The sequence below is a fragment of the Cnephaeus nilssonii genome (assembly GCF_951640355.1).
Source record: "Cnephaeus nilssonii genome assembly, chromosome: 5".
NCBI classification, from domain to species: Eukaryota; Metazoa; Chordata; class Mammalia; order Chiroptera; family Vespertilionidae; genus Cnephaeus; species Cnephaeus nilssonii.
Genome location: NC_137076.1, coordinates 56,912,612 through 56,939,788, shown reverse-complemented (window position 1 = coordinate 56,939,788; position 27,177 = coordinate 56,912,612). Strand labels below are relative to the sequence as shown.

Here is a 27,177-nt window from a genome sequence, read left to right as displayed (position 1 = left end):
GGTAAACATGAAATGGAGATTAAATGTGTATTTCTGTAGGAAATCTACAGGTTAAAATACGTGACTGGGCAACTGCAAGCATTAGACGGCCTGGGCTGTAGGGTCAACAGCACGGGGCTTCAGAACGAAAAGATTTACAGTTAATAATAAAACAGTCCATAAAAGATTATGACTCTAAGTAGTGATACGTTTTGCTAAGTGCCGGCTGTGGCACAGGGATCCCCACCTTTAACATCTGAGGGCCAACAGGGAGCTCGCTGCCCACGGAACAGCCAGTTTGCCACCCCTCCCCTAGGGCCACCGTGAAAACCAAAACACCAGGCGATTCTCAGTGTGGTGGCCATAGCAACACAGAACTGAAAGGAAAAGAAGAAGGTGGACACAATATGTAAGGGAAAGTTAAGAAGAAAAAATTTGTTTAGTAATGACACAATAATTTTTAAGGAACGACAGAAGAAGTAATTTTTTTTCCCTTCTAGAAGACAATGATAATAACTCCTAGGACTGAATTTGGAGATGGCAAATTGAAAAGAAAGATTAAACACAGGGGCGGGGGGGGGGGGGGGGGGAAGATCTTGCTCCATAATGATTTTTTACTCAGAACACATAAGGATCTACGTATTTTAGGGTGGAATGAAATTCTATTAAATGTAAGGGTTTCTGGTACATCATCCTGAGTGATATTCTGACTTCAATCCCCACATAGACAAAATTTTCTTTAATGAATAAAAAAGATGGGGTATGTTCAAGTGAAAGTACTTGAGTCTCCATCCAGCTTCCCTATTTTTTCCTAAGAGCTGGGTAAAATATGTCTAAAAGAATTTGGACTACTTTTTAATATTTTTTAAAATTGATTTCAGAGAGGACGGGAGAGAAAGAGAAATAGAAACATCAATGATGAGAGAGAATCCCTGATTGGCTGCCTCCTGCCCGCCCCACACTGGGGATGGAGCCGGCAACCAGGCATGTGCCCTGACCGGGAATTGAACCGTGACCTCCTGGTTCATAGGTCGATGCTCAACCACTGAGTCACGCCAGCTGGGCTGGGTTAATTTTTATATGGCTTTGTTTTATTTTAAGGAAATGTCAAGAACAAATGATCTGACTCAGATATTTCCGAGAAGCCGCATCCTGTGAAAGGAGAGCCAGAAGCCCCATTCTGGGCTGGAGAAGGGCCGTGGGAGCCAACGTTACCTTTCTCTGGCTGCTCCCTGGCAGGCCCCAGTCTGGGCCGCCTCACCACAGGCTGCTACCCGCCTGTTAACGGGGCCTTTCTGAGTCTCCACTTAGCCCCAGCCATGTACTCAGTGCACTGAAATACTCGTTCTCTGTATTGGTATATCATGTTATTTTTCAAGAACTGAGATTCCATGTACAGGTGCCCCCCCCCCCCAAAAAAAAAAAATGTACACACGCTTTAACAGCTGGTAGCTCAGTTTTGAAAATGAAATGTATTTTAATAAACACTGCCTTTACAATTATTCAAAGTGTGTATACACATTTTTTTGGGCCACCCTATATTTATCTAAAACCATTGTGCTGGCATTTTAAAAACTCTGACCTCTGAACCACTCAGACCTTGAGCCGTCCCCAGGAGTGACACACTGCGCGACCTGCTGAAGTGCACAGGAAGCACTAGCTGAAAACAACCCTTCAAGCCTCCAAAAGCCTCAAGAAGACACGGCGATAGACCAGTTATTCCAAGAGTAAATCTCTCTCCAGTTCAAAGACTTTCTGGATGTGTGGAATAGGAGGCGGAAATGGATACAGTAACTTCCATTTGGAATCTCCGTGTGTATATATAATGAAAGTAAAGGAAATGACAACAAACCGGAAATGTTTTCTTTGAACAAAACCCAGACCTTGCTAACAATAACAGAATACAGTCCTTGCCAAAAACCAGAACAGGTTTTTTTTTGTTTTTTTTTTTTTCTAAAGCTTTTGCAACACATCAATGAAAAAAGATGGGGTTATTTGAAGATAAGAGGAGGAAATATTTGGATTAGTTGTAACTACCTTCTCAACATTTCCTTAAGGACTTTAAGGTCAGAAGAAACTTTCTAAGAAGCAGGAGCAGCCTGCATGAAAATATACTCATAATCAACAACAAAAACATTGCCACTTTTTAAAAAGATATTCATTGTTTTAAAAAGATGAAATAAGATGATTTCATTTTCACCTTAATTATCACAATGAATGCAGCTTTCTTCACTTTTAGGTGGTGCTTACTTTTTCTCAAATATGACCATCCTTGATTCATTTATTTGCTAATAATTTAAAATAGAATAATAGATGCTTAATATTTTTAATATTTTTATATGTCTATATGTTGCAACATATTTATAAATGATTATATTTGAAATATACAAAATGCTTAGGTCCACAGATTTTTAAAGAATTTTGAGGAGAAACCAAGATGGCGGCATAGGTAATTACCTATACTTGCTGCCTCTCACAACCACATCAAAACCACAACTAAAAGGCAGAACAACTACCACCCAGAACCGCAGGAAAGCTGGCTGAGTGGAAGTTCCACAACTAGAGAGGTGAAGAAAGCGCACTGAGACCGGTAAGCGGTGCGGAGGCACGGAAAGTGCTGCACCTGGATGTGCTGCTTTTTAAACCGGGAGGGAGATACAAGCTCCCGCTTGCTCTGAACTCCAGTTCCAGGCGAGACTCTGGGGGACCCAGACACATATGGGGAGAAACTGGACTGTCTGGCATCGGGACAGGAAAGCCAGGACGGCTTGCTCTTAGAGGTGCTCGCAACGATCATTGTTCCTGCATGGGGGGCACAGGACGTGGAGAACCGGGGACTTCTCCAGTTCAGGTCAGTCATTGCTGTTTGCTACACCTTGGTGATTCCCAGAGACCGCGCCCCACCCAATTTACAACCCCACCCAAGCTGTATGCATTGGCTTTTGCATATGAATGGTCTGTTCTTTCGCCTAAAACAAACTGCAGCTGTGTCAGAGAGCCCCAGAGATTTTAAAAAAAGGCCCACTACCGGACAGCAGCAGCGGCCTTGCTTCACAGCTGGGCCTCATCTGGGCACTTCCAAACCCCATACAAAGAGGAGGGACCTGCAGATGTCTTTGTAGCTCCTGCTGGGCGGCCCCAGACAGTGGCTGACCTTGCACCTCCTTGGAGATCCAAGAGCCAGTGTATCTAGTGGTCAGAGTGGGACCATCTAGATTACAACTCCTCAGATCCATAAGGGACACACTCAGGGGGCAGACTCAGGGAGCACCAAAGCCCCACTGAAGCAAGTCTTGCCTCATAAGGGTGTCTCCAGCACAGAAGTTCTCTCATTATAGACACAGCTGGTCCTCACAGCCAATTGGCCTGGAGGTCAATTCCTCCCAGTGATACCAACAGCAATCAAGGGTTAACTACAACAAGACTGTGCATACAGCCCACAAAGGGGTGCACCAAGAGCGTCCACCTCAGGTGACTGGGGAGGCTGAGCCACTGGGCCCTATAGGACACCAACCACACAAGGCCACTCTATCAACTCAAGGAGACTTAGCAGCTACCCAGTACATAGAAACAAACACAGGGAAGCAGCCAAAATGCAGAGACAAAGAAACAAGTCACAAATGAAAGAAATGAATGAAAGCAAAATACTGGATATTGAGTTCAAAATCATGGTTATAAGGTTACTCAAGAATCTTCTAGAAACCTCTGAGAAATTTAGTGAGACCCTCAAAAATGTGAAAAAGGACCAATCAGAAATTAAGCATACACTGACTGAAATATAGAATAATATACAAAGATCTAACAGCAGACTAGAGGATCCCAAGAATCAAGTCAAAGATTTGAAATACGAAGATGCAAAAAAACACCCAACTGGAAAAGCAAAAAGAAAAAAGGATCTAAAAGTATGAAGATAGTGTAAGGAGCCTCTGGGACAACTTCAAGCGTACCAACATCAGAATTATGGGGGTGCCAGAAGAAGAGAGAGAGCAAGATATTGAAAACATATTTGAAGAAATAATGACCGAAAACTTCCCCCACCTGGTGAAGGAAATAGACTCACAAGTCCAGGAACCGCAGAGAACCCCAAACAAAAGGAATCCAAAGAGGACCACACCAAGACACATCATAATTAAAATGCCAATAGCAAAAGACAAAGAGAGAATCTTAAAAGTAGCAAGAGAAAAACAGTTAGTTACCTACAAGGGAGTACCCATACAACTGTCAGCTGATTTCTCAACAAAAACTATGCAGGCCAGAAGGGAGTGGCAAGAAATATACAGAGTGATGAATAGCAAGAACCTACAACCAAGATTACTCTACCCAGCAAAGCTATCATTCAGAATTGAAGGTCAGATAAAGAGCTTCACAGACAAGAAAAAACTAAAGGAGTTCATCACCACCAAACCAGTGTTATATGAAATGCTGAAGGGTATTCTCTAAGAAGAGGAAGAAAAAGGTAAAGATAAAAATTATGAACAACAAAGTAACAATGAATACATTATCTATCAACAAGTGAATCTAAAAATCAAGTGAATAAAATCTGAAGAACAGAATAAACTGGTGAATATAATAGAATCAGGGGCATAGAAAGGGAGTGGACTGACAATTCTCGGGGGGAAGGGGGTGTGGGAGGTGTGGGAAGAGACTGGACAAAAATCTTTCACCTATGGACAAGGACAATGGTGGGGGGTAAGGGCATGGGGTGGGGTGGGAATTGGGTGGAGGGGAGCTATGGGGGGAAAAAGAGGAACAACTGTAATAATCTGAACAATAAAGATTTATTTTTTTAAAAAAGAATTTTGAACCCTTAAACACCCAGTGAGATCCTTTTGCTTGGGTACAGCAATTGCTAAATGCTACCCTGGACTGTACGTGGTCCTCCTATCTCCCACCTTGGGCCCTCAGTTTCATTTCAGATGAGAGATTGTGCAGCCATTTCTTGTGAAGCAGACCCAGACATCAACTGTTCAGGTAGAAAAGTCAGTTCCCATTTTCATATGGACATTCCTGTCATCAGTTAAAAAAGTAATCTATCATGAAAGAAAACACAGTTTTAATGGTGCTCATGACAGTGCCCTTCCCTCCTCAATCCCAGAAACGAGGGCCCCTATTTCTGAATGGTTTTATTTATTTACTTACTTACTTTAATAAAAGTCCTGAGGATGCAGGTCAGTGGACATGGGGTGGAGAAGAGTGCTCAAGTTTAACAATGACTGGGCCCAGCTGGTGCTGCTCAGTGGTTAGAGCGTTGGCCCAAGCACCGAAGGGTCTTGGGTTCAATTCCCAGTCAAGTGCATGTACCTGGGTTGTTGGTTGTCTCCCCACCCCCTGTCAGGGCACATGTGAGAGGCATCCAGTCGATGTGTGTGTCTCTCACATCGATGTTTCTCTCTCTCTGTCTCTCACCCCCTCCATACCTCCCTTCCACTCTCTCTGAAAAGCAATGGAAAAAATATCCTCTGGTGAGGATTTAAAAATAAAAAATAAAAAAAAATGGCTGGGGTGGTAGTGTCTCTGACCTAATGACAACCCTGACCATCCAAATAGTAAATCCCTTATTCAAGCTTAAAATGGACACAACAGAGAAGACCTCCTGTGACCCCAGTGGGCCAGGCCTGGAAGCCCGGTCATTGATTAAGTTGGGTGGACACATTTTCAAAGAAAGAACTGTAGTGAATAAACGTGAATTAATGGCCGTGCACTGGCAGGCTTCGGCGGGGGCATGTAGCTACACACTGAGGCTGGCATTGCACATTCAGTGGGTTCTAAATGGCGCTTGTGGGCAGATGGAGAACCAAGGTCACTCCATCATTCGACTACCCCTATGAGCACCAGATTTTCTTCTTTAATTTTTGAGGTGAGGAGAAAGCTAAGATGTGTTTCTTTCTCCTCCTAGCCCATTGACATGGCTGTGCACTTGGCTGGTGCCTATCAATAGAACCTTCTCAGCAAAGATAAAACCAATCAACTATATTGTGAATTCTGTAAGGTGTACAATGGTATTGTAGAAAATATCCTTACTTTTTAGAGATATATATATCAAAGGATCTGAGAGTGAGTGTTATGATGTCTGGGATGTCATGAAAACCTAGGGGGAAAGATTGGTGAAGTAAGCATGGCAAATGTTTGTTTAATCTGGGTGGTGGGATATGGTGATGCATTACATTATTCCTTCTACTTCTTTTAAAATTCTCATCATTAAAAAAATCAACAGCAACAATCAAACAAAAAGTTCAGTCCACACAAAGCACCAAATGAAATAATAAATGACAATAAAAGAAAATGCACAAAAGGACAAATACAAATGCCTCCCCCTGAACAAAATGCTTGATTACACTAGGAATCGATAAATAAAAATGGTTATAACTAGAGGATATTATTTTTAACCTCCCAATTGGTAAAAAAAAATTTTTTTTAATGATAAAGCACAGAGATCCTTGAAATATTCTCTCTCTCTCTTTCATTAGCTTATGGTAGAATCATAGATTCAACCTTTCTGAAAGTCAATTAGACAATTCACAGCAAAAGCCTGAAAACTGTTAATGCTTTTGTCAGTCAATTTATTCCAGTACCGTTTATATTACCAACAACTTGGGAAAACAAAACCAAACACAACCCTTCATACCCATTAACAGGAGGCTGATTAAGTCTGTTATGACATGCAAACACTGAATACTATGCAAACACAAAAAGAACAATATTGAGTTATGTTTATTGACATGAAAAGAATATATTGCTAGTGAAAAAGAGATTATAAAACTGTATATATATATAGTTGTAGCTGATTTTTATAGGAAAATATATGCATATAAATAGGAACAAATTCAGCCAGGATATGCAGCACCATCTCAGCAGTGGTTGTCTGGGTAGCAGGACTGATTACTCATGATTATCTTTTAGTCTTTATGTTCTCCTGGAAATAAATGTTATTTTTAAAATTTAAACAAGCTGCTGTATGCCTGAAACTAATATAATATTGAGTGTCAACTGTCATTGGGGAAAAAAAATTAAAAATAATGTGTTAAGTTTTATGGTTTGGGATCCTTTATTTCTATTTTAAAAGAGACTCTGAGTTTTTTAGAAAGTAACCCAAGGGATAACATTGAAGGAGGTTGTAAAAGACACAGGCTGGGACAACTCCACCTAAGTTATGATCCCACCAGGATCAGTCAAGTTCAGTTGCAGAAGGCCGAAAGGTATCGAAGGAAGAGGCTGTTTCAAATATCAGAACAATAGAGCACCTTAGGAAGAAAAAAAAATATTGGTGATTTAAAAAATTTATTTTCTTCTCTGAAAAGTACAAACACCTTCTATTTAGAGTTGTCTTAGAGGCGGGCCAACCCATACAACCTAACACCACATTTTCAAGGAACAATTCCTGTCGCAGCGGCTGGAGCATTCATCCGCTGTGCAGCCGGGAAACTTCTCAGGACAGGGAGCACAATGCCAGGCCTTGTGAGGGCCACTGCGCCGGGGGCCAGGCCCCGAGAGCCCGAGCCAACCGCAGGCCACGGAAGTGAACCTGCATGTCCAGCTCGGCTCGGGGAAATGTCAGCCAGCGAGGGCCCTGGCTCTCCCGCCGGAATCTGCCTTTCTGCATAAGCAAGGGCGGCGGGCCCTCGCCGGGGGGAGCAGAGGACGGTGACCTCAGCCTCCCTGCAGGGACTCGGTACTTTGTCCTGTGGAAGCTCCAGGGAACACCAGGGAAATGTGGGTGCCCTCAGGCCATGGCATCATCCCTGAGGGCTTTTCAGCCCTCCACAGAGGTCAACCCTTGAATATTTGATATCTTTCTAGTAACAACCGTGGAGACAGTCTTGAGAGCAAACCCCAGACAAGAGGAACAAAAGTGAGGCCGGCACCGCAGCCGCACAGACCTTTGGGTCGTGTCACCTCTGCATCACCTGTCAAAGGTGACTGGGAGAGACTATAGGTTCTGGGTGCCTACTGACAGGGCCCTACAGATTTACACTTTGTTCCTGACCGTCCTGAGTTATGCAAACAAGATGGGGCACTGTTGCAGGCCAGGAGGAATAGAGGTGGGAGAGCCCATGCCACACAAAGAGGAGAAAGGCACAGTCTTCGTGCGATCTTGACGAGGAGATTTGAACTGGCCTCTTCCCAGTCACACAACACGAAACGGTTCTGGCAGTGTCATCCCAACAACAACAGCTCAATACAGATGTCTCAGAGGCGCGAGAAAATGGCAGAGGGGGTCCCCAAGGACAAAGGGGTAGAGGGATAGACCAAAGTACTGAGAAAGGTTTGGTGAAGTAAGAAAAAGGAGCCTTCAAATGGCAGCAATCCACAATGTTGTTTCAGACTTTTTATTTTAAGAAGTGATTCATTGTGTTCCGAGATTAGTTTTAATTTCTTTGAAAACTGGAAACGCAGAGATCAGTTGAAGGGTGTGTGGCCAATGAAAAGACTCTCAAGTCAACACCCGTGTCGGGGCAGCTGCGGCCGTGGCGCAGGCTGTGCCCTGCACACCAGCACCACATTAGGGGCACAGTGACATCGCAGACATCAGAGGTTTACGTATTTCCTAGGACAGTCTTCCAGTAGGTGGCAGTGTCTAGAGCGATGGTTCCCAACATGGGGCGCATGCCCCACAGGGGGGCAATTTGATTTTTAAGGGGGGCAATTCAAGCATGAGTTATCAACAGTGAATTTTTTGCATTTCTTATGGTTCTAGGGGCCTCATATACAATATATAAATATATAGTGCGACATATTTATGCATTTCAGTTCTCTATGATATGTTTTGAAACCTTATTTCCTATTTTTTTCATATCACTTCATATTATTACTATTTTTTTTAACAATTTCTTCCTCAGTACATCAACTGTCCTTTCGTTCTTTTATTTTACTCTTTGATGGATGCCATGTTCTTTGGAAGTTTGTTTAGACCAAGGTAATGGCCTTTTAGGCTTCCTCCACATGAATAAGAATATGTCACAGGGGAGAGGGACATCAGGATTTTAGAGATGCTTAGGTGGGGCATGGCCAAAAAAGGTTGGGAACCACTGGTCTAGAGGAAGTGCACTTTATCACCTGAGGATATTTTTCCATTGATCTTTTAGAGAGTGGAAGAGAGAGGGAAAGACAGAGAGAAACATCAATGTGAGAGAAACACATCTATTGTTTGTCTCCTGCAAGCACCCCGACCAGGGCCCAGGCCAGGGAGGAGCCTGCAACCAATGTACATGCCCTTGACCGGAATCAAACCCGGGACCCTTTGGTCCGCAGGCTAGAGGAAGGGCACTTTTTAAAAAAGTTGCAATGGCCCACCAACAGCCTTGACCTCACTAAAAAAGCATTGAATATCCTAACCAAAGGGACTCCAAGAAATTACCAGTAATTTCCATTTTTTAGAAATAGAATTCTCAGCATATTTAATCTTAAAACCTTAAACTGTAAAGGGTTAAGAGAATCTAAGGAGAGCAACTCAAAAACCACCAATTTCATTTGCTCCCTTTCCTGTTTTCCTAATTGCCTCCGTCTAATCCAGAGTTCTCCGTGAGTCATCTTTTACTTTTTAAGGTAATGGAGCATTGTTCTCTTGTGCCTTTCAAAAAACGTAAAGGGAAAATTGCACAAATTGAGGCAGCACATTATACTTTTACAAATTTGTGCAATTTCTATTACTGAATCATAAATATTTAAGGACATTTCATCCAAACCCTCACACGGGGAAATTCTATATTGAACACTTCCAAATGCATATGTTTCTCCGTAAACACTGTAAGTGCCATTATCTAAATCACAGAAAAATAGCCTGCATTTCCAATTTTGAAAATTGTGCAAATTAAATGTTGGTCGGCACAGCATGATATAAATCTCCCTTTCTTGGATTTTCCCCACTTCTGCTTTTTTTTTGTCTAGTGAGGGAGAAAAGGACAATTCAGGTAAACACTTCCTTGCTTTTGGAATAGTGTGTGCCAGGTGTGAGAAGTTTTTCTTATAGGCCTGCAATCTTATATCCCCAGGGACACTGAATTATTAATGGGGAAAGGAGAACAAATAACCAAGAGAGGGTTCTTGGCAGCCATTGTTTGAAGTCCATGGTGTTACACAACATTGAGCATGTCCAATTCACCTGCCAGGAGCTATCTGACTCTGACTCTAGGGTTCCATTTTCCTATTTGGATCTTATCCTGCACCTGGCTGGGTGATGGTCCATGTTAGAAGATGGAGATCTTCTTTTTATTCCATTAAACTTTGGGATCTGGTTATGATATCACGCCTCATGTATTTTCATCGACAAACGATCATAGTCGCTGGTTATCTGGTCCCTGTGGAACCCAGGCTTGTGCGGGGGAAGCTAATAGAAAAATCAGGATTTGGTTAGCCTCTTAAGGGTTCAAGCCTTCTGTTCTCATGGGTCTGGCTGGCCCGCCTTCCCATCTCCTTTGTCAGGTCGGATGGCGTTAAGAACACTCCGTCCACACACTATCTCAAAGGAGACACACGGGCTTCTTTACACTTGGATTGAATTTTCTAGACTCTAAGGTTAAACAGGCAAAGGAATGACTGTTTTAGCATCTCCAGTGATGTCCCAACCAAGGGACTGATGTGATGGAGGTGCCAGAGGAGGGCATGCACGAGGGAAGAGGGGTGAGGTCAAGGCACTGGTGAGCAGGACCCACATGAGCCAATCATTCTGGCTGCTAAGTAGATGGATTTTTTCTGCCTGGCTACATGGTGCACTTCGGGTAATTGTTTTTTCTCTTTTACTTTTGGGAAGATGACCCCAATTTAAGCAGTTGCGTCTAAGTTTTTAGGATTTTAAAAAAAGGAATTCTTAAACCAGTTCTTAAAATGTCTGGGATTTGTTTCAAAATAATCCAGGGGGAGAGAGGGGAACCAAACGGAGAGGATGGATGAAATTATATGGGTTATGATAATTGTTCAAACTGAAGGATGAGTACATTCTGTAGTTTTGAAATTTTCCATTGTAAAAGTTACAAACAAACAAACAAACAAATGAACAAAAAACACGAGGCAGAGAACCAATGATCCAGAACTTGCTAGTTATTAGTTTCAACCTTTAGCTTCACCTAAGCCTCTTTTTAAACACTGCTAACAAGGAATGCCGTCTAACATCATTTTCTCTTTCCATATCTCCCCACCTTATAACAGAGGTATTAACAAACAGCGGGATTGCCAATGGACAGTTGGGACCAGGGAGGGTTTGATGAGGAGGGAGGTGTAATCACGGCCCAGGTGGGATGGAGAGTTCCCTGTAAACACATCCACCGGTTTCATGTTCTCTTGGTGCCCGGGCAGGGAAATCAGCACCCCCAAGTCTCACTGGTCAGCACATATTGAAATGCCAACCTACAGAGGGTGGCTACACTTTTCCTTAGTTCTTGTGGTTAGAATGAGAGTTAAGACCAATAATGATAAACAATTGTGGGGGAAGCCGTGGGTTTATAAAGGACGGGGAGAGAGTCAGCTCCTTTCTTCAGTGCGGCCTGTCTCGTCTCTCCCCTCGTCTCCTCCCCGCCCCGGGTGTCAGACCCCATGAGCAGGAGGTGTCACGGAAGCGAGGAGCTCATGCATCCACTGGTGTTTGAAGGAGCTGGATAGGAATACTTCCCTGGGAGCAGCACCCCAGGGCTTCCCTTCCCCATTATCCTTCGCTGTTAAATTATACTCGTCTTAAATGTGCCTGGCAACTCGCAAACACCGTAGACTCTGAACTTGATTCCAATCATGAGCCATTGTTCTGTACAGCCAGAGGCTTCTAGGAAATCAAACATGAGAAATCTGATAACTAACCAAACATCCCACTAAGTACTTACAAATCTGGAGATATGAGAATGTGGAGGTGATGCAGATCTTTCTGAAAAGTATCCCAAATATTACCTAAAACATAACCCATAAGTTGACCTTGTGCATGTGAAATAAACCAGGACTCAACAAAGGAGAGAGTTGGCACTCCCCCCACCCCCTGCATCCCTGCTATCAGTTAACTCAGATTAAAGAGGATTTCTTGGCACAAAGCAGCTTGATTCTATTTCACCTGAAGTAATGAGGTGAGAAGGTAAAAAAAGAGGCCTATTTGAGGAGAGGCTAACTGAGTAAGTTGCCAACTCAAAGGAAAAATTAAAACACACTGAGGATTTTGTAGGAAAACAATAAACCAAAAATTCTGTAATACTGATTTCTGAACACTATTTCATGGGGTAGGGTAAGGGGGGGGGGGTTTATAGGCAGCGCCTCTTCTTTTACTTTGGGCAAAAGATCTGATTTCTTCTTGCTCCCATCAAGAGGAGGGTTTAAGGATTGCTTCATTTTTGCCCAATGGCTAAAAAACATTCTCTTCTATCCTGTAATTTTGCTCTAGCTCCAGCCAAAGCAATTAAGGCTACGAGGCTAGTTCAAACCTCCTCTTCCCTCTTCCCAGAGAACACCTGAAAAGCATAAAATAACATGGTTTTGCCGCATACCTTTCTGTGGTATAAATATTACAATGTAAGCTTAAAGAGCAGCAGAGGACCTCCATGGGAGGTGCTGCTGAGGTCCTGCTCAGGCCTCCCCCTCCCCCGCACCCCCGTGCACTCTCCGAGTTGCTGGGAGTGTGGGCTGCTCACTGTCCTCACCATCCGCGCCCCCTCCCGGGGAGGTCACAATTGCCATAGCAGTCAGGAGCGGAACAATTGAGAGCTGTTCCTGCTGAAATCTGTGAATACAACGGGCTGCAAGGAGCTGGCCTCTTGCCTCAGGCAGGATTCACTCTGGTACAGTTCACCTTCCAGAATTCACTGTAGGACAGAGCAGAAGCTGGAATCCAGCTACAACCACATGCTTGCTCAGTGGCCTCGCCTTCCTCTCCTGCCCCGTCACTTCCCCGCAGGCTCCCGAGAGTACACTCCTCGATAAAGCCCTCCACAGCCACACTCCTCTCGGGCTCTGCTGCCAGGGAACTTGGCCCAGGACACTTCGAGAAGCCCATGGAAGCCAATGAAAAGGAACACTTACTATTTGTAGCCTGCCACCTTTCGACGTGTACCAATCTGGCCAGTTTCATGTGTTTAACCCATAGACACAAGCACATACACTAAATAGCCTTCAGCTTGCAGGCAGAAGGTAGGCTGGGATCTACAGTAGCCCACGTGTCCTATCTGAGCACCCCACTTCAGAGAGGAAGTAGACTTTCCACCGGCCAGACCCACTTCCCAGTGCCATGCACAGACCAGACCGCAAGACTCATTTCCCAGCCGTGCCCTGATCGGTGGAGACCAGGCTAACACCCCTCTCCTGTTCTGTTAGCGGGAGGTTCCTTCCCTAACACTCTGTCACCTCTGTGTGAGGCAGGCTGGCTCTGTGCTCATTATTACCGTATGGTGTGTGGTGTTCTTCAATTCCAATTCATTGAATGAAAAAGAAAACACCACTCAGGTAAGGTTTGACTGAGCCCCTTCCACGTGCCTGATGATGCCGAGGTCAATCCAGACCACATCAAAGAGAAAAACATCGTTTGTTTCTTGTTGCAAGGATTAAAGGCACAAAACTAATCAACGCTCCCGTTAGGGAGCACCCAAGTTTGTTGAGGGAAGCCAAGTTCTTTGACTTAAAGCCTTCGCATCTCCCGGAGCAGCTCATCCGCAGCAGCGGGGCCTGCGCTTGCTGGCGCTCACCTCGGCAGCTCAGCGTCCGATGGCCAGCGGCACTGGCTGGTCCTTTCTATTTGGCAGCCTGATGGGACGCCCACTCTGCCCGACCTCCTCAAACTGCCTGAAGCCAATGGCAAGCTTCCTTACCCACAGTTGTTATCGATATCGGCTTTCCTGCAAGTTTGGTGTTTTTTTTTTAAAGCATTGTCTTTCTTCTGCTTTGTACCTTTTCTGCCCTCCTACTAATACCGTGAGATAAAACGCTGGGATTTCCTTGGTGACGGATTATCAGCCCACGGCCTCAGACCTACGTAGGAGCAGCTGCAGTGAGCACTGGTCTCCACCCGAGCAGGGCTGTCCTGAGATGCAGACCCAGCTCCCAGCCTCTGCTGGGCCACCCATTATACTCTCAGGTCCAGAAACTTCTGCCAAGAGGAAAACAATACCTGCTTCCCAAAGTGACCGTCAGGAGTAGAACACAGAAGCATAAGGGGACTCCCCAGCAAAGGACCCCTCAAGGATGTATGATCAATACGAATGCCCACCCCCCCTTAGTGTCCTCGCTTGCTGTATTGTTTCCACCAACCAAAGTTCTCACACAATATGGTGGTCAAGGGCATGACTCCGTCGAACCCAGTGAGGGAACATGGTTTGGGGAACAATGTTCGACGTGGGTGTTCTGAGGGCCCCCACATAAAGCACCTACCTGGTGGTCGTGCGGATGGTGTTTTCTTTTGTGTGATTGTGCTCTTTGCTCACTTTTTCTGGAAGGAGAAAGAATGAAACACGTCTCTTAGCAGTGGTCGGCCAACTCATTAGTCAACAGAGCCAAATATCAACAGTACAACGATTGAAATTTCTTTTGAGAGCCAAATTTTTTAAACTTCTTCTAACGCCACTTCTTCAAAATAGACCCGCCCAGGCCGTGGTATTTTGTGGAAGAGCCACACGCAAGGGGCCAAAGAGCCGCATGTGGCTCGCGAGCCGCAGTTTGCCGACCACGGTCTTAGGTCATTCACACGCAACTTGTGTCTTTAAGGCTTCAGCCGAAAGAGTCTCACCGTTTCTCTCTTGTGGTTTTCTGTTTGTTTTCTCTTTTAAACAGCCGAACCCTCCCTGTCTCATTGGTAAAGACCATCATCAGAAGCATGTAGATAGCATCCACAAAAATGTGATTAAAAACAAATCAAAGGGAACAGTTACGAACAACATTCAAGCTTGTTGTCTGCTTTTAATCAGGCCTGAGGAAGTACATGTACACACACACACACACACACACACACACACACACACACACTTGTGCACAAAGATAGTTATTTCTACTGGATCTTTCCCCAGCTGAAAATTTCTGCTTCCCTCTGATTCAGCAGGAAAACTGCCGTTGTTGCATCTGTTCCGCTCCTGACTTCGATGGCAACCTTTGTGCGTTCTGTACTGTCGGCCCCTTTGTGAGAGGGGATATAAAAACAGCCGTAAGACCTCTGGGTGCTGCAGCCACCGAGCGCTGGCGCTGATAAATGTCACACGGGACGCAAACTATCATTAGACAAGGAGAGGTAGACCCTCCCTGCCTCTGTCTGGAGGTCCGTCCCTACCAGCTGTCAGGAATTATTTAATTAGCTTTCAAGAACACAAAAGCTGAACTCTGGCCTCCCCCACGCAGTTCAAATGTGAAGATTCTGCCCTGACTGTCACAGCTCTCAATGGCTTCTTTTAAGTGTCCAGAGAAAACCCGGCCAACTCTACAAGGGTTTCAGGTTTCAACGGCAGGGCAACTAAAAAAACAACAACCACCTAATCTTAACGGATTTGGGGGGAAATTTCAACAAAGACGTACCACATCTGTCCCATGCTCTGTAACAAGAGTCTGGAGCTGCTGCACGCCAGTTTGCGGGGACAATTCCTTTCTGTCCACTCGCCAGTGACAATGAGGGTGAGTTTAGATTCCCAGGCAGTGTTCTTTTAGAAAGCAGGAAATCGGGGCTAAATGACTTGCCTGAGGTCACCCGGGCAGTTGTGGCAGCGCCAGGGTGAGAACTCTCAGACACAAAGTTTCGAGCTGATAGCAGACTGTGATAATGGACTCTCAGAGACGAGACTCTGAAAAGAACCTCACAAGCCCCACTTTTGCCAATTGTAACTGCTAAATCATCTTCCAAGTTATACTGTTTTTAGAGATTTTTAAGCCTATAAGAAAAAAAGCACCTTGCACGTTTTGGAGCTTGCAAAGATCTGTGTCCTATTAAGCGGACAGAATGAACTATTTCTACCACGGCAGAACTCTGCACAAATACAGTCCTTGATTGAGAACCCGGAGGCTCCCATTTTTGGCACCAACTATAGTGTCACAGGTGTGGGAGGTGTGACTGGGCCAATGGAAGGTGGACTATCATGGTGGCACATGGATTCTAGCTTCTTTTCTCTTTCCTGGTATTTTCCTTAGTGGGGAAAACAAGTGAATACTTAAATAATGAGGCAGTTAATGGGTGCTTTAAATTTGTTATCTGTCACAAAGAGCTCATCCAACATTAGTAGCAAACCTTACTGATGCAGGGACTTCAATATATAGACTTGACTGTGGACAAGGGAGGTACCTCTATGTAAATCTAAATCTAATACGTGTTCATATCATCAGTCTCAATCATGTTCAGACAATCTGTTAAGGATAGAAGTATGCAGTTTGAAAGAGTTAACAAAGGGAAAAAATGTAGGTACTAGAACTCTCAGCTATTCTATCTAGACCCTTAGCCGAGCTGGTAATTACTGCACTTTCGAATTCCAAGTATTTGAAGTAGACAGAGTTGGTTTACAGAAAACCTTCTACTAGGCTAGAGCCAGAAAGAATCCCCACTCTTCAACTTATTCTTTTTCCTTTCCTTGATATGTATTTTTTTGCGAGATACAGCACAATCTCATTAATTCAGACCACACTAATTTGGAATTCATGGTAATTCAGTCACTGTTGGAGTAAACTGAAGTTTATCTTTTGCACATTAGAAGAAAAAAAAAGGCTGTTAATCAGATCAACTGCCTAAACAAAATTAGAGGTGAGACGTGTAGCCTAGTCAACAGGGATCGTTTGCACAGGATTGAATAGAGTTCTAATTTCAAACGATTCTTAACTATTTATTAAAGGAAGTTTGGCAGGAGTTCAACCTGGCAACCTTTTATTAGCTGAGTTGGAGTTGCGGTAGGCATGTCCAAGGAACGAAATTGATTTCTGTCTAAAAACAAATCCTATCACGTGGGTCTTTTTACTTTGAGCGGCTTTCCTCACAATTATTCCCAATTACTGACATTTTCCTGCACGCAAACATACCTGACAGTTGAAACAGGAGCTCGGAAGCCATCTTCACAGAGATGTCCTGACTGAAGAGGTTCCTCTCTGGGGGCACCCTGCCCTCTGGCATCTTCTGTAAGGGTTCGGTTTTCTCTCGCCCGATTAAAGTGCTATAGCCAACATTCCGGCTGGGTGATATGGAGACATGCGAGTCCTGGATGTCAACCTCCATCGGTTCCTCTTTAATCTTCACAGCCTGGCTTTCCTTGTAGCTTTCCGCTGCAAGCAGGTGCATGAAGAGAAACAAAAACACCAGCGTTTCTTAATTTGGAACCCAAACCAGTTTTCTGATCTTGGAGAGAACAATGAGGCTGGAGTTCAGCAGCAGTTTAGAAGAGGATGCCGTGGCACACTGGACGGTAGTTGGGAAAACTACTAGTTTAGTCCATTGGGTTTCCCGAAAAAGTAGGCAACTGAAGCCTGAAATACTAAGTGACTTGCCCAGGGCCACACAAATAGCAGCAGAGCCAGGCTTACGTCTCCTGATCTAGAACTCAGGGTCCCTTCCTCTTGGCCATGCTGTTTCCAGAACATACAGAGAGGATGGTGTCTATCTGTCTTCGCTTTAAAACTTAATTTCCATGCATAAAATTAGAGCTGGCATATTAATATAATGACTCTCTCCCCCTATTTTTAAAGTTCTGATTATTTTTTTTCTTTCTCTTCTAGGGCACCCAAATTAATAAAGGATAAATTCAGTTGATTCAACTGAAACGTTTACACCTTGCTGGGAGGTAGTAATCCCCAAGACCACCTAGGAAGTTAATTGCAGCCCAAGGATTAACACTTAGAAAAACAGCACTCTTACAGGTTATAATAACGATTCAATTTACGGACTGCGCTTACTTTCGTGTGACTGTTAGATGTGTGGTCTCTAGTCTGAAACACACATTCCCTTTGCAAGGCTGGAGTGCCTTTGTGTCCAGGTGTCCCTTCGAGCTAATGGCAGAATATCTTTGAAACAAGGTGAGGCAATTAGCCCAGCCATTAATATGGGTCACTTTAAAATAAGGCCGCCACAAATAAATTTCAAATCAATCAGCATTTATCAGTAACTACTGTGTACTCAGCATTCCAGAAAACAAAAAACAAAAAGAACTCAGACAGACAGATAGACAGAGTAGTGAATTGCATGGTGACCTCCCCAAAAGATATATCTATGTCCTAACCCCAGGAACCTGTGAATGTAACCTTATTATGAAAAAAGGTATTTGCAGGCGTGATTAAGCTAAGGATCTCAAGATGAGATGATCCTGGATTATCCGGTAGGCCCTAAATCCAATGACAAGTGTCCTCATAACAGACAGAAGTGGACAAGACACACACACAGTGGAAAGGCCATGTGAAAGCAGACACAGTGCCCCGCCCAGATATACATGTTGAAACCTCATCCCCAATGAGATGGTATTTAAAGGCGGGGCCTGTGGCGGTGTTTCGGTCATAAGGGTGAAGCCCTCATGAGTGGGATTAGTGCGCTTACAAAGAAGACCCCAGAGAGCTCCCTCGCCACTTCCACCGTGTGAGGACATAGTAAAAAGTGGATAGAGCGTCAGCCTGCGGACTCAAGGGTCCCAGGTTCGATTCCGGTCAAGGGCATGTACCTGGGTTGTGGGCACATCCCCAGTAGGGGGTGTGCAAGAGGCAGCTGAGCGATGTTTCTCTCCCATCGATGTTTCTAGCTCTCTGTCCCTCTCCCTTCCTCTCTGTAAAAAATCAATAAAATATATATTTTTTAAAAAAGTCACCTGTCTATGAACCAGGAAGAGGGTCCTCACAGACACCAAATACTAGGACTCTTTGATCTTGGGCTTCCCAGCCTCCCAAACGAGGAGAAATAAATCTCTGTCGTTTACAAGCCACCTGGTCCGTGGTGTTCTATGAAAGCAGCACCGAGACCCTGAGACAGAGACTGAAGTTATGCAGCCACAAGCCAAGGATTGCCTGGGGCCCCTAGACCCAGGAAGAGGGAAGGAAAGATTCTCCCCTAGAGCTTTCAGATCCAAACTTCTGGCCCCTAGGCCATGAGGGAATACATTTCTGTTGTTTTAAGCTACCAAGTTTGTGGTGTTTGGTGATGGATGGATGAATGGATAGATAGACAGACAGAGCAATAGGAAAAATATAAAGCAGATGTTGATCTATGGGACAGCCGGGGGATCTGAAGGGGGAATCTCATTGCTGTGCACTGGGTGGTCAGAGAAAACTATGCTTTCCTTGCTAAGTATGAGACAAGTGTAAGTCAGGGACATGTAGAGTTTATTGATTTGCAGTAAAGAAGACAGAGGAGCATTTTTAATTAAATGATTAAAATTCATATGGTACTATCAATAAGCTCTTATGTAAGAAGGGTGCTAATTGTTCTCCCCCCCCCCCCCTTTTGACAGATTACACATGCTTCTCAGGGAAAACGACTTGTTTTTTGTCAGCAACTAAACTGCAGGCAACTGTTATACTTAATTTAGATCCCCTCCCCCTCCCCCTAACTCTGCCAAGCTGTTTTATCTCTGTCTGTCTGCGAAGCCACATTTCCTGATTCAATCACGCTTTTAAAAAAAGAATACAAAGCTTTGCAAGTTACATGCTTAGCTCCCATGCCTGTACTTCCAGTCCACCTAATTCTCCCTCGAGTACCGACCACACCCCCGGCCCTCTTTGGTTCTGGTGACCTGACAGGCATCTCGGCTTCCAGTTGGGTCACCCACCGCTGCACCACAACACGCGTTTCCCTCTTTGTCTTCCCTCGAAGTGCTTTTATTTTTAATGCGGAAAATAAACAGTGGGGTCAGTGCCACAGGTACATCATGATGTCTCTGAACCCTGCAAGTCACTCCCAAGCCCGAAGACAAACACAAGGGAATACTACAAAGAGATTCATTTAGTAAAAAAGTAAATAAATCTCAATAGCATACAGAGCAAAGCTAGAAAGCTCCATTATTCTCTCCAACCCCCCACCGCCACCCCCACCATACACACACACACACACATGCACACACTCACACCTTTCCCCAGCTTTGCTCCTGGATTAAAAACCACTTGGCTATTTGCACCACTGAATTTAATGAAATCGTTTTTAAAAGCTACTTGGGATAATTTCAAGTATAATTTCCATGAAGTACATTCTGCCCTTTCTTATGACAACCCTTGACCTTTCAAAAATGCATAAAACACTGGCCACTGATAACATCCTTTAGCGTTCTTAATCTACCGACGGACTCGAAACTCATGGAGAAGAGCTTTCAAACTGACATCTCCATGAGCAAGTGAGAAGTAATGCAAGAAATATTTTTATAGTCCTTGCTCTTCTAGGCATTGCTGCCAAGTGTTTTCTCGCCTTCTTGTTTTAAGCAGGGTTTCTCCACCTCAGCGCTGCTGACATTGGGGGCCAGGTACTTCTTTGCTGTGGGAGGTGTGCGATGCGCTGTAGGATGTTTATGGACAACCCTGGTCTCCACCCACTAGATGCCAGTGTCACTGTCCCCCTACTTGTGACCCCCACAAATAACTCCAGACGTTGCCAGTGTTCTCTGGGGAGCAAAATCACCCCAACTGAAGACAACTGCTGTAAAGTTTTTTCCACACTCTAGTTTTCAAACCCCTCCTCCCAAATTCAATCAACATCCAGAGCTTTAAGGAAGGAAGAAAAAGCTCCTCAAGAGTTGTAGCTTATTGTTTTTGTTTTTCATTGAATTTATTGGGGTGACAATGGTTAATAAAATTATATAAGTTTCAGGTGTACAATTCTATAATACATCTTCTGTATATTGTGTTGTGTGTTCACCACCCCAAGTCAAGTCTCCTTTCATCACCATATCCCCCTTATAACCTTTCCCCGCTCTCCCCGCTCTCCCACTCCCCTTTCTCTAAAGTTGTAGCTCTGGCTCCCGGTGTGTTCAGCACCATCACAGCCAGGTGTGGGGCAGACTGGCCTAGGATGCAGGAGGCAGGCTGACTTAGGAGCAGGTTGTTTGCTATAGATGCCACTTGGTCCCCAGGCCAGCTCTCCCTCTTTAGCCGGGGGTGTTGGAACATAACAATGGTTGAATGAATCATTTCACTGACTTAGCTCTGACTCCCACTCTCAGGGACAGGTCTACACATCCAGGGTTTTATTCTTTTCCATCATCCTCCTTCTCCATGCACATGATAAATTTGTTTTTAGAATCTCTTCCTAAAATAACAGGACAGATATTAATTTTACCCCAAGTGACCTATCCTGTTATTCCAAGAAAGAAATTGGCACACGGAAAAAGATGAGAAACCGTGTTAACAGTAGTTTATGCCTGCGAGGTGGTTTGCAGGTGACTGTTTATTGCAATGCTTACTTGTATTCTGTAATTTTTCAATTAAAAATATGAACATTTTGTCATTTATCTAAATTTTAAAAAACACGAAAAAAATTATATACGCCCATAAAAAAGCTGGTAAGTCCTCTTTAGATGTGTTTAGAACACTGTGTGTGTAGGCCGCATCGGAAAAGTTGGTCTGTGAATCAGATACACCCTCTTCAAACGCTGCTTGGCAATGGGGGAAAAAGGGGGCAATGAGAATGCAGTAATTCTGTCTTTTCTAGCTTCATAAGCATAATGCATACCAGCCATCAAACGGTATTATTTCACTCACTAGTCATTTGGTCATTCTATAATCTTTTTCAAATGTCTACGTGTGCTAAATACAATGATATATGATGCGTGGGACACAGAGGTAAATAAGACATAGTTCTTTCCCTCAAGCAGTTTAAAACCAAATGAAAGATCAGACAAGTACAAACAGCCCTCTAATGCAAGAAGTAACATTGAAAAATACAGTGTGGGAAGAGGAGTCAGGGAAGACGGTGAACCAAAGCACAGAGGTGGAATTGCACTCCTCCTGGGGTGTTCGGGGAATATCGTTGTCTGGTTTGGCTGGGGGGCCCATACTGAGAGGTGGGACTGGCACCTTGAATAAGCAGGACTCATAGGGTGTAAACATAACAGCAACTCTTACGTTTTGTCATTCATTGTCTCTTTAAACCTGCCTGGTAGGAAGAGTTCCTCCCCTCTCCCCGGGGGAAAGCTCAGGCAGGCCCATACCTGACACTTCTTAGATGATACAAAGCCTTAAAACCCCTTTAAACAGCAAAACAGTCTTGATTCAGAATCCAGAAGACCGAATCCCACGTGATAATTCACACTTCAACCTTCCTTTGAGGACGGTCCTTCCCGCCGTCCGGAGGAGTCTACTGGTTACCTGTTTCATGGGGAGGGGAGAGTGTGGTGGGCTTCCCCCTCCCAGAGCCTTCTACCCAACATACCAGCTGCCCTTGCAGACCCCAGAGAAGGGCTAGAAGCCTAGGGGGAGGGAGGAGAAGAAGAGAGCGATGAGAAAGGCCTTACTTCACTCCCTGCTCTAGAATGTGCATGGGGTCCTGGAGATCTTCGGTCTCTCCCCTGCACTTCCCTTCACCTGACTGAACACCCTTTTGCCGGGGTCATTCATTTCTTCCACTGACCCGAGGAACACACCTGTTCACTCCCATCTCCTGTTGGGTTGAGGGACCATCAATTCTCTCGGCAGCCCCACTGGACAGCATTTAAATCAGTGCCCACGATGCCAGCCCTCTTGTGGGAATCTAGTCTCTGTCGGGGACCCAGGAAACAGTGCCTTTTATTTGAGCAGACAAAGAGGGCAAGCTCAGGCCCCAGGCAGCACACTCGGCCACCAAAGCGGCTGGCCACCCCGTGTCTCACCGTCTAGATTTCCCAGGCAGGCACTGGGCACCAATCCACCAGGCTCCCCAACTGAGGACAGCACAAGGCAGACTGCCTAGATGTGTCCTTTAAGCCACGCTCTCTAGATTTGGGGTGAGCGGCTGGTTCCCTGCATCCATCCCCTCTCTTCTGCAGTGGGGGAATTGCAGCACAGTTCTCTCCACAACCCCCTTGCCCCAAACTTCAATAACCTCTTGCTTTTATATTCTCTCAACTTGGACAAGAGGTTCAAGAGTTTGTGTGGGGGATGGGGAGGGGGATAAAAGATACATAACATGAAATCTGTCATTTTAAATATTTTTAATTTTAAAAATATATATTTTTACTGATTTCAGAGAGGAAGGGAGAAGGATAGAGAGATAAAAGCATTAATAATGAGAAAGAATAATTGGTCAGTTGCTTCCTGCACCGTCCTACTGGGGATCGAGCCCGAAACCTAGGCATGTGCCCTGACTAGGAATTGAACTGTGACCTCCTGGTTCATAGGTCGATGCTCAACCACTGAGCCACGCTGGCCGGGATAACCATTTCTAAGTGTGCATTCCATGGCATTAAGCAGATCCCATTGTTGTGCAGGCATCGCCACCATCCACCTCCAGAATGTTTTGTCGTCCCCAGTTGAAATTCTACCCGTTAAACACTGTCTCCCATTTCCCTTTCTACCAACCTCTGCACCCATCATCTATTTTCTAACTCTGGCGAGTTCTTTTTTAAAAATATTCTTCTGCTGTAACCTTGATGCCGAAGCCAAGTCTTCCATTTGACATACTGTTTAACTAAGAGTGTCGGATTATATTCCACAGAAATAAAATTGGAGAGGTAGGTAGGGGCAGATGTGGGCTCTTAGGTCCTGGGCCCAGCAGCCTGCCCTGATCGGGGAGGTGTGCACAGGGGGTGGTGTGTGTGTGTGCATGTGTTTGTGTGTGTGTGTGACATGGTCAGGGTGCATTTCAGGAGGAATGGAGGAAGCACATTGTCTCATCCAAGCATGGAGATGATGAGGGCCTGACCAATGGTCGTGAGGACTGAAAAATGCACGAGACAGTCCAGAGGTTGAATGGGGAGGAATTGGTGGCGGAGAATCTGAAGGGAGAATGAAGGGACCAGTGTGGGAGAAATTATGAAGAAACTTTGTACACGGCCTGCATAGAGGGTAGTGGGATGGAAAAAAATAATTCTATGACTTTGAAGCCTTGAGATTTGGAAGATGGTACTAATAGGAGTAGGAATACAAAAAGTTGGGTTGGGGGAAAAGACAAAGGGAAATTTTCAGTTCTGTTTTGGCGAAGTGTTTATGATTCCTGCAGGAAGTGGGCTTCCTGATGGCTCGCGGGCAGCAGGAGACTCCGCAGCGACACACCGAGCAGGGGTCCTCTGAATCCGGGGACTGGGTGGAGTCAGCCAGTGAAGAGCACGTGGGCAGGTGGAAGTGTTACCTTTACTCTTAGAGAGGAGGAGGAAGAAAAGGAGCGAGGAAAAGAGGTGGAGAAAAGAGGTCCATCATGGTGTGTGCCATGGCAGCCCAGAGAAAAGGGGAGAGGTTTACAGGCACCCCCACAGGAGCCTCCTGCTTCCCGCCTTCCCCGACCCCCAGCACCGCTCCATTCCCCCCTTGGGTTGCGGTCCCCCTACCATATGCCTCCCCTTAGTTTCTGTCCCACAGCAGCCCAGCCCCAGGGTGTCCCTGCGCTGCTCTCAGCACTCTTCCACGTGCCTTCACGCTCCCCCAGGCCTGAAAATTCCCACTTGCCTGGATGTGCCATGCAGTTGCTCACCTTTTTTCCTTCTTAAATATTCTATTCAGATTCCAAAACTCTTTCGATGTCCCTCTGTGAACAGCATTCCTTTATCTCTCCTGACCGGCGCTCTCCCTGCTCTCTAACCTCCACATTGTACTGACCTTGCATACTGTGGTCACTGCAATGATCATTTATGGGTTCGTTTCCCTCTGGACGGAGCTCTCCGGGAGAGCTAGATGCGTATTCACCTTTCATCCCCAACACTGCACAGGGCCTGGCACATGCGATATGCTTAGTGCACGTTAGTCACCGGAAGCATTGCTGGCAGCAGGCGTGCAATGCTATGCTCCCTCTCCTGGTCCCCAGTCCGCCACAGACACTCACACATGCTACAGGACAAAGCACCAGCAATGCCACTGAGACAGACAGTAATAAGTGGCCTCTCTCTCTCTAGACTGCTCACTGTCACAGTCCTGAACTAGACGTGTTTTACAATAATGAGAAGCTTCAAACAGCCTCTAGAACAGTGGTTCTCAACCTTCCTAATGCCGCGACCCTTTAATACAGTTCCTCATGTTGTGGTGACCCCCAACCATAAAATTATTTTTGTTGTTACTTCATAACTATAATTTTGCTACTGTTATGAATTGTAATGTAAATATCTGTGTTTTCTGATGGGTCTTAGGCGACCCTGCTAGCGGTTCTCAACCTGTGGGTCTTTCCCTAATAGACATATTGGTCATCTGTTCCTGGGGAGAAAGTGAGGAAACTTTCTCCATGGGAGGAACCAGTGGTGAGGCAGACTTTTCTCTGGTTCTTCTAATACCCGAGAACCTTCGAGAACAGCATTTTCCAGCCCCCTCTTCTTGGGACAGTGGAGTGGGAGATTAATTCCCTGGAGTGGACAAAACACATGGTCTGCAGGATAATAGGCACAGTGGGCAGGGGTGCTAATGGTGTGGGATACGGAACTGAATTAAAAAGAAAAAAATAGTATTCTTCAACAGAAGAGCCCAATAATGACCTCCAATGCACAACACACACACACATGCACACACACCACATTTACCCAGAACTGAGCAAACCACGAGACCAATTCAATGTCTAAAAGAAAGACAAACACAAATTAGCACAAAATTAAATAATGCATTAAACAATCATTTAATTACTGGTAAATTAAATCATCTTTCCAGGTAGTAAAACCAGTCTTCACAGTAATCTAAACATTAGGAGGATTCTGTTAAAATGATGAGGCTAGGTTTTTTTGTATGACCCTTCCCACAAACACCACACACACACACACACACACACACACACACACACACACACACCACTTTTCTGATTCCTGAAACAATTATAAGATACTTTATCAGACTTGACCTTTTGAATTGGATCACCAAAATTATTAATTAACCAGCGTTTGCCTTCTATTATCAGTATACTACCTGGTTACTTAAGAAGGAGAAATAACAAACATTGAAGAATCAGCTATGCATGCTAGAATCCACAATCAGACAGAAGTAAGCAGGGGGTCAACTTAGAATCAAGTTCTTAAAAGCACACAATGAGCAGCCCCAGGTGTTCCATTTCACTAATTGTTCTGAATTTGCAAAGAACAAATATGCCCTAAAAATGGAACTTGAACTTTAAAGGCAATAGAGTTAGTGAGATCTGGAAGTTCTCTTTCAGGGGTCCAAGGGACATATTATCCATCAGCGCGAAGTACTAGATGCTTTCTTCATCTGTCGATTTTTAAGTCAGTCTTCATTCGCATCCCCTATTCCAGCAAGCGATGCCACGGGTCCTTGGCTGAGACACCCGGGCCTTTGCTAATGTTTTCAGACTGGCCACAAAACCGGCCCAAGGTTGCAGCACAGGTTTTGGACTTGATTCTGGGTAAGATACTGCCTAGCGTGAAGCTACGTGGGAAGTGCCTGTGACACAAAGGAAGGTCTCTCAAATAATCACAAGTCAGAAGGTCTCCATTACATTTCACTGTTGTCCCTTTCACTTCTTTCCAAACGACAATCAAGAGTATTGGGGGTCCTGGGAGATCAGCTTCTGCAACCAGCCGTCAGGTGGAGGGGCTCAGGCATTAGCCGTTGAACTCTGAGTCCCGGTGTTAATGTCAAACCTCTCCCAATCATCTTGTTTTCTTTTCATTTGATGATTTCACTGGAAATTAGCTAAAGAGGTGCATTTAAACTGTATGTCTGCCATTTGGTAACATTCCAAATGATCTCATTTTTAAAAAATTAACCTATTTTTCATCTAATGTCCAGAATATACTTTTCCTGTCTCACATTTTTAAAAAAAGAAATAGGGTCAATTAAAGTATCTGATCTAACCTTAAAGCTATTTAACATCATTATCCTTTGCCATTTAATAAACCTAAGCCCTGTTCACCTCATTTGTTATGATTAATAAGCCTTCTTCTATCTTTCCATGAACTTGAATGCTAAGGAGGGGTGCGCATGTCGGTTTTAAACAAAATTCCTGAAAGATTCAATAGAATTCCTGCTGACATAAAAAAATTACCAAAAAGCAGGGTCCATCTCTTGTCAAGTGTCTTTTGCACAAAGAGGGGAGAAAAGGACAGAGGGGGTCCTTAATGCCTAAAGAGAAGAAGGAGCAAGCAAAGAGTTTTATTTCATTATTGAGAGGTTTACAAAACTTTTAAAGTATTTTCCACTAACAGGTGGTTAAAGGGCTTTAGTATATGCAGACAAGTTTAAAGTACTTTTCTTAGG

At 44.6% G+C, this 27,177-nt stretch overlaps 1 protein-coding gene across 8 annotated transcripts in view; it reads right to left on the bottom strand.

The window, feature by feature from the left end:
- ZNF827 (zinc finger protein 827) overlaps positions 1 to 27,177 on the bottom strand; it is a 169,061-nt gene that overhangs the window by 67,213 nt on the left and 74,671 nt on the right. For all 8 annotated transcript variants that reach the window (XM_079772249.1, XM_079772250.1, XM_079772254.1 and 5 more), the window contains exons 6-7: positions 16,921 to 17,160; positions 14,308 to 14,365 (exon numbers count right to left, since the gene is read on the bottom strand). In XM_079772249.1, coding sequence (XP_079628375.1) covers positions 14,308 to 14,365; positions 16,921 to 17,160 — 298 coding nt within the window. The remainder of the gene's footprint in view (positions 1 to 14,307; positions 14,366 to 16,920; positions 17,161 to 27,177) is intronic.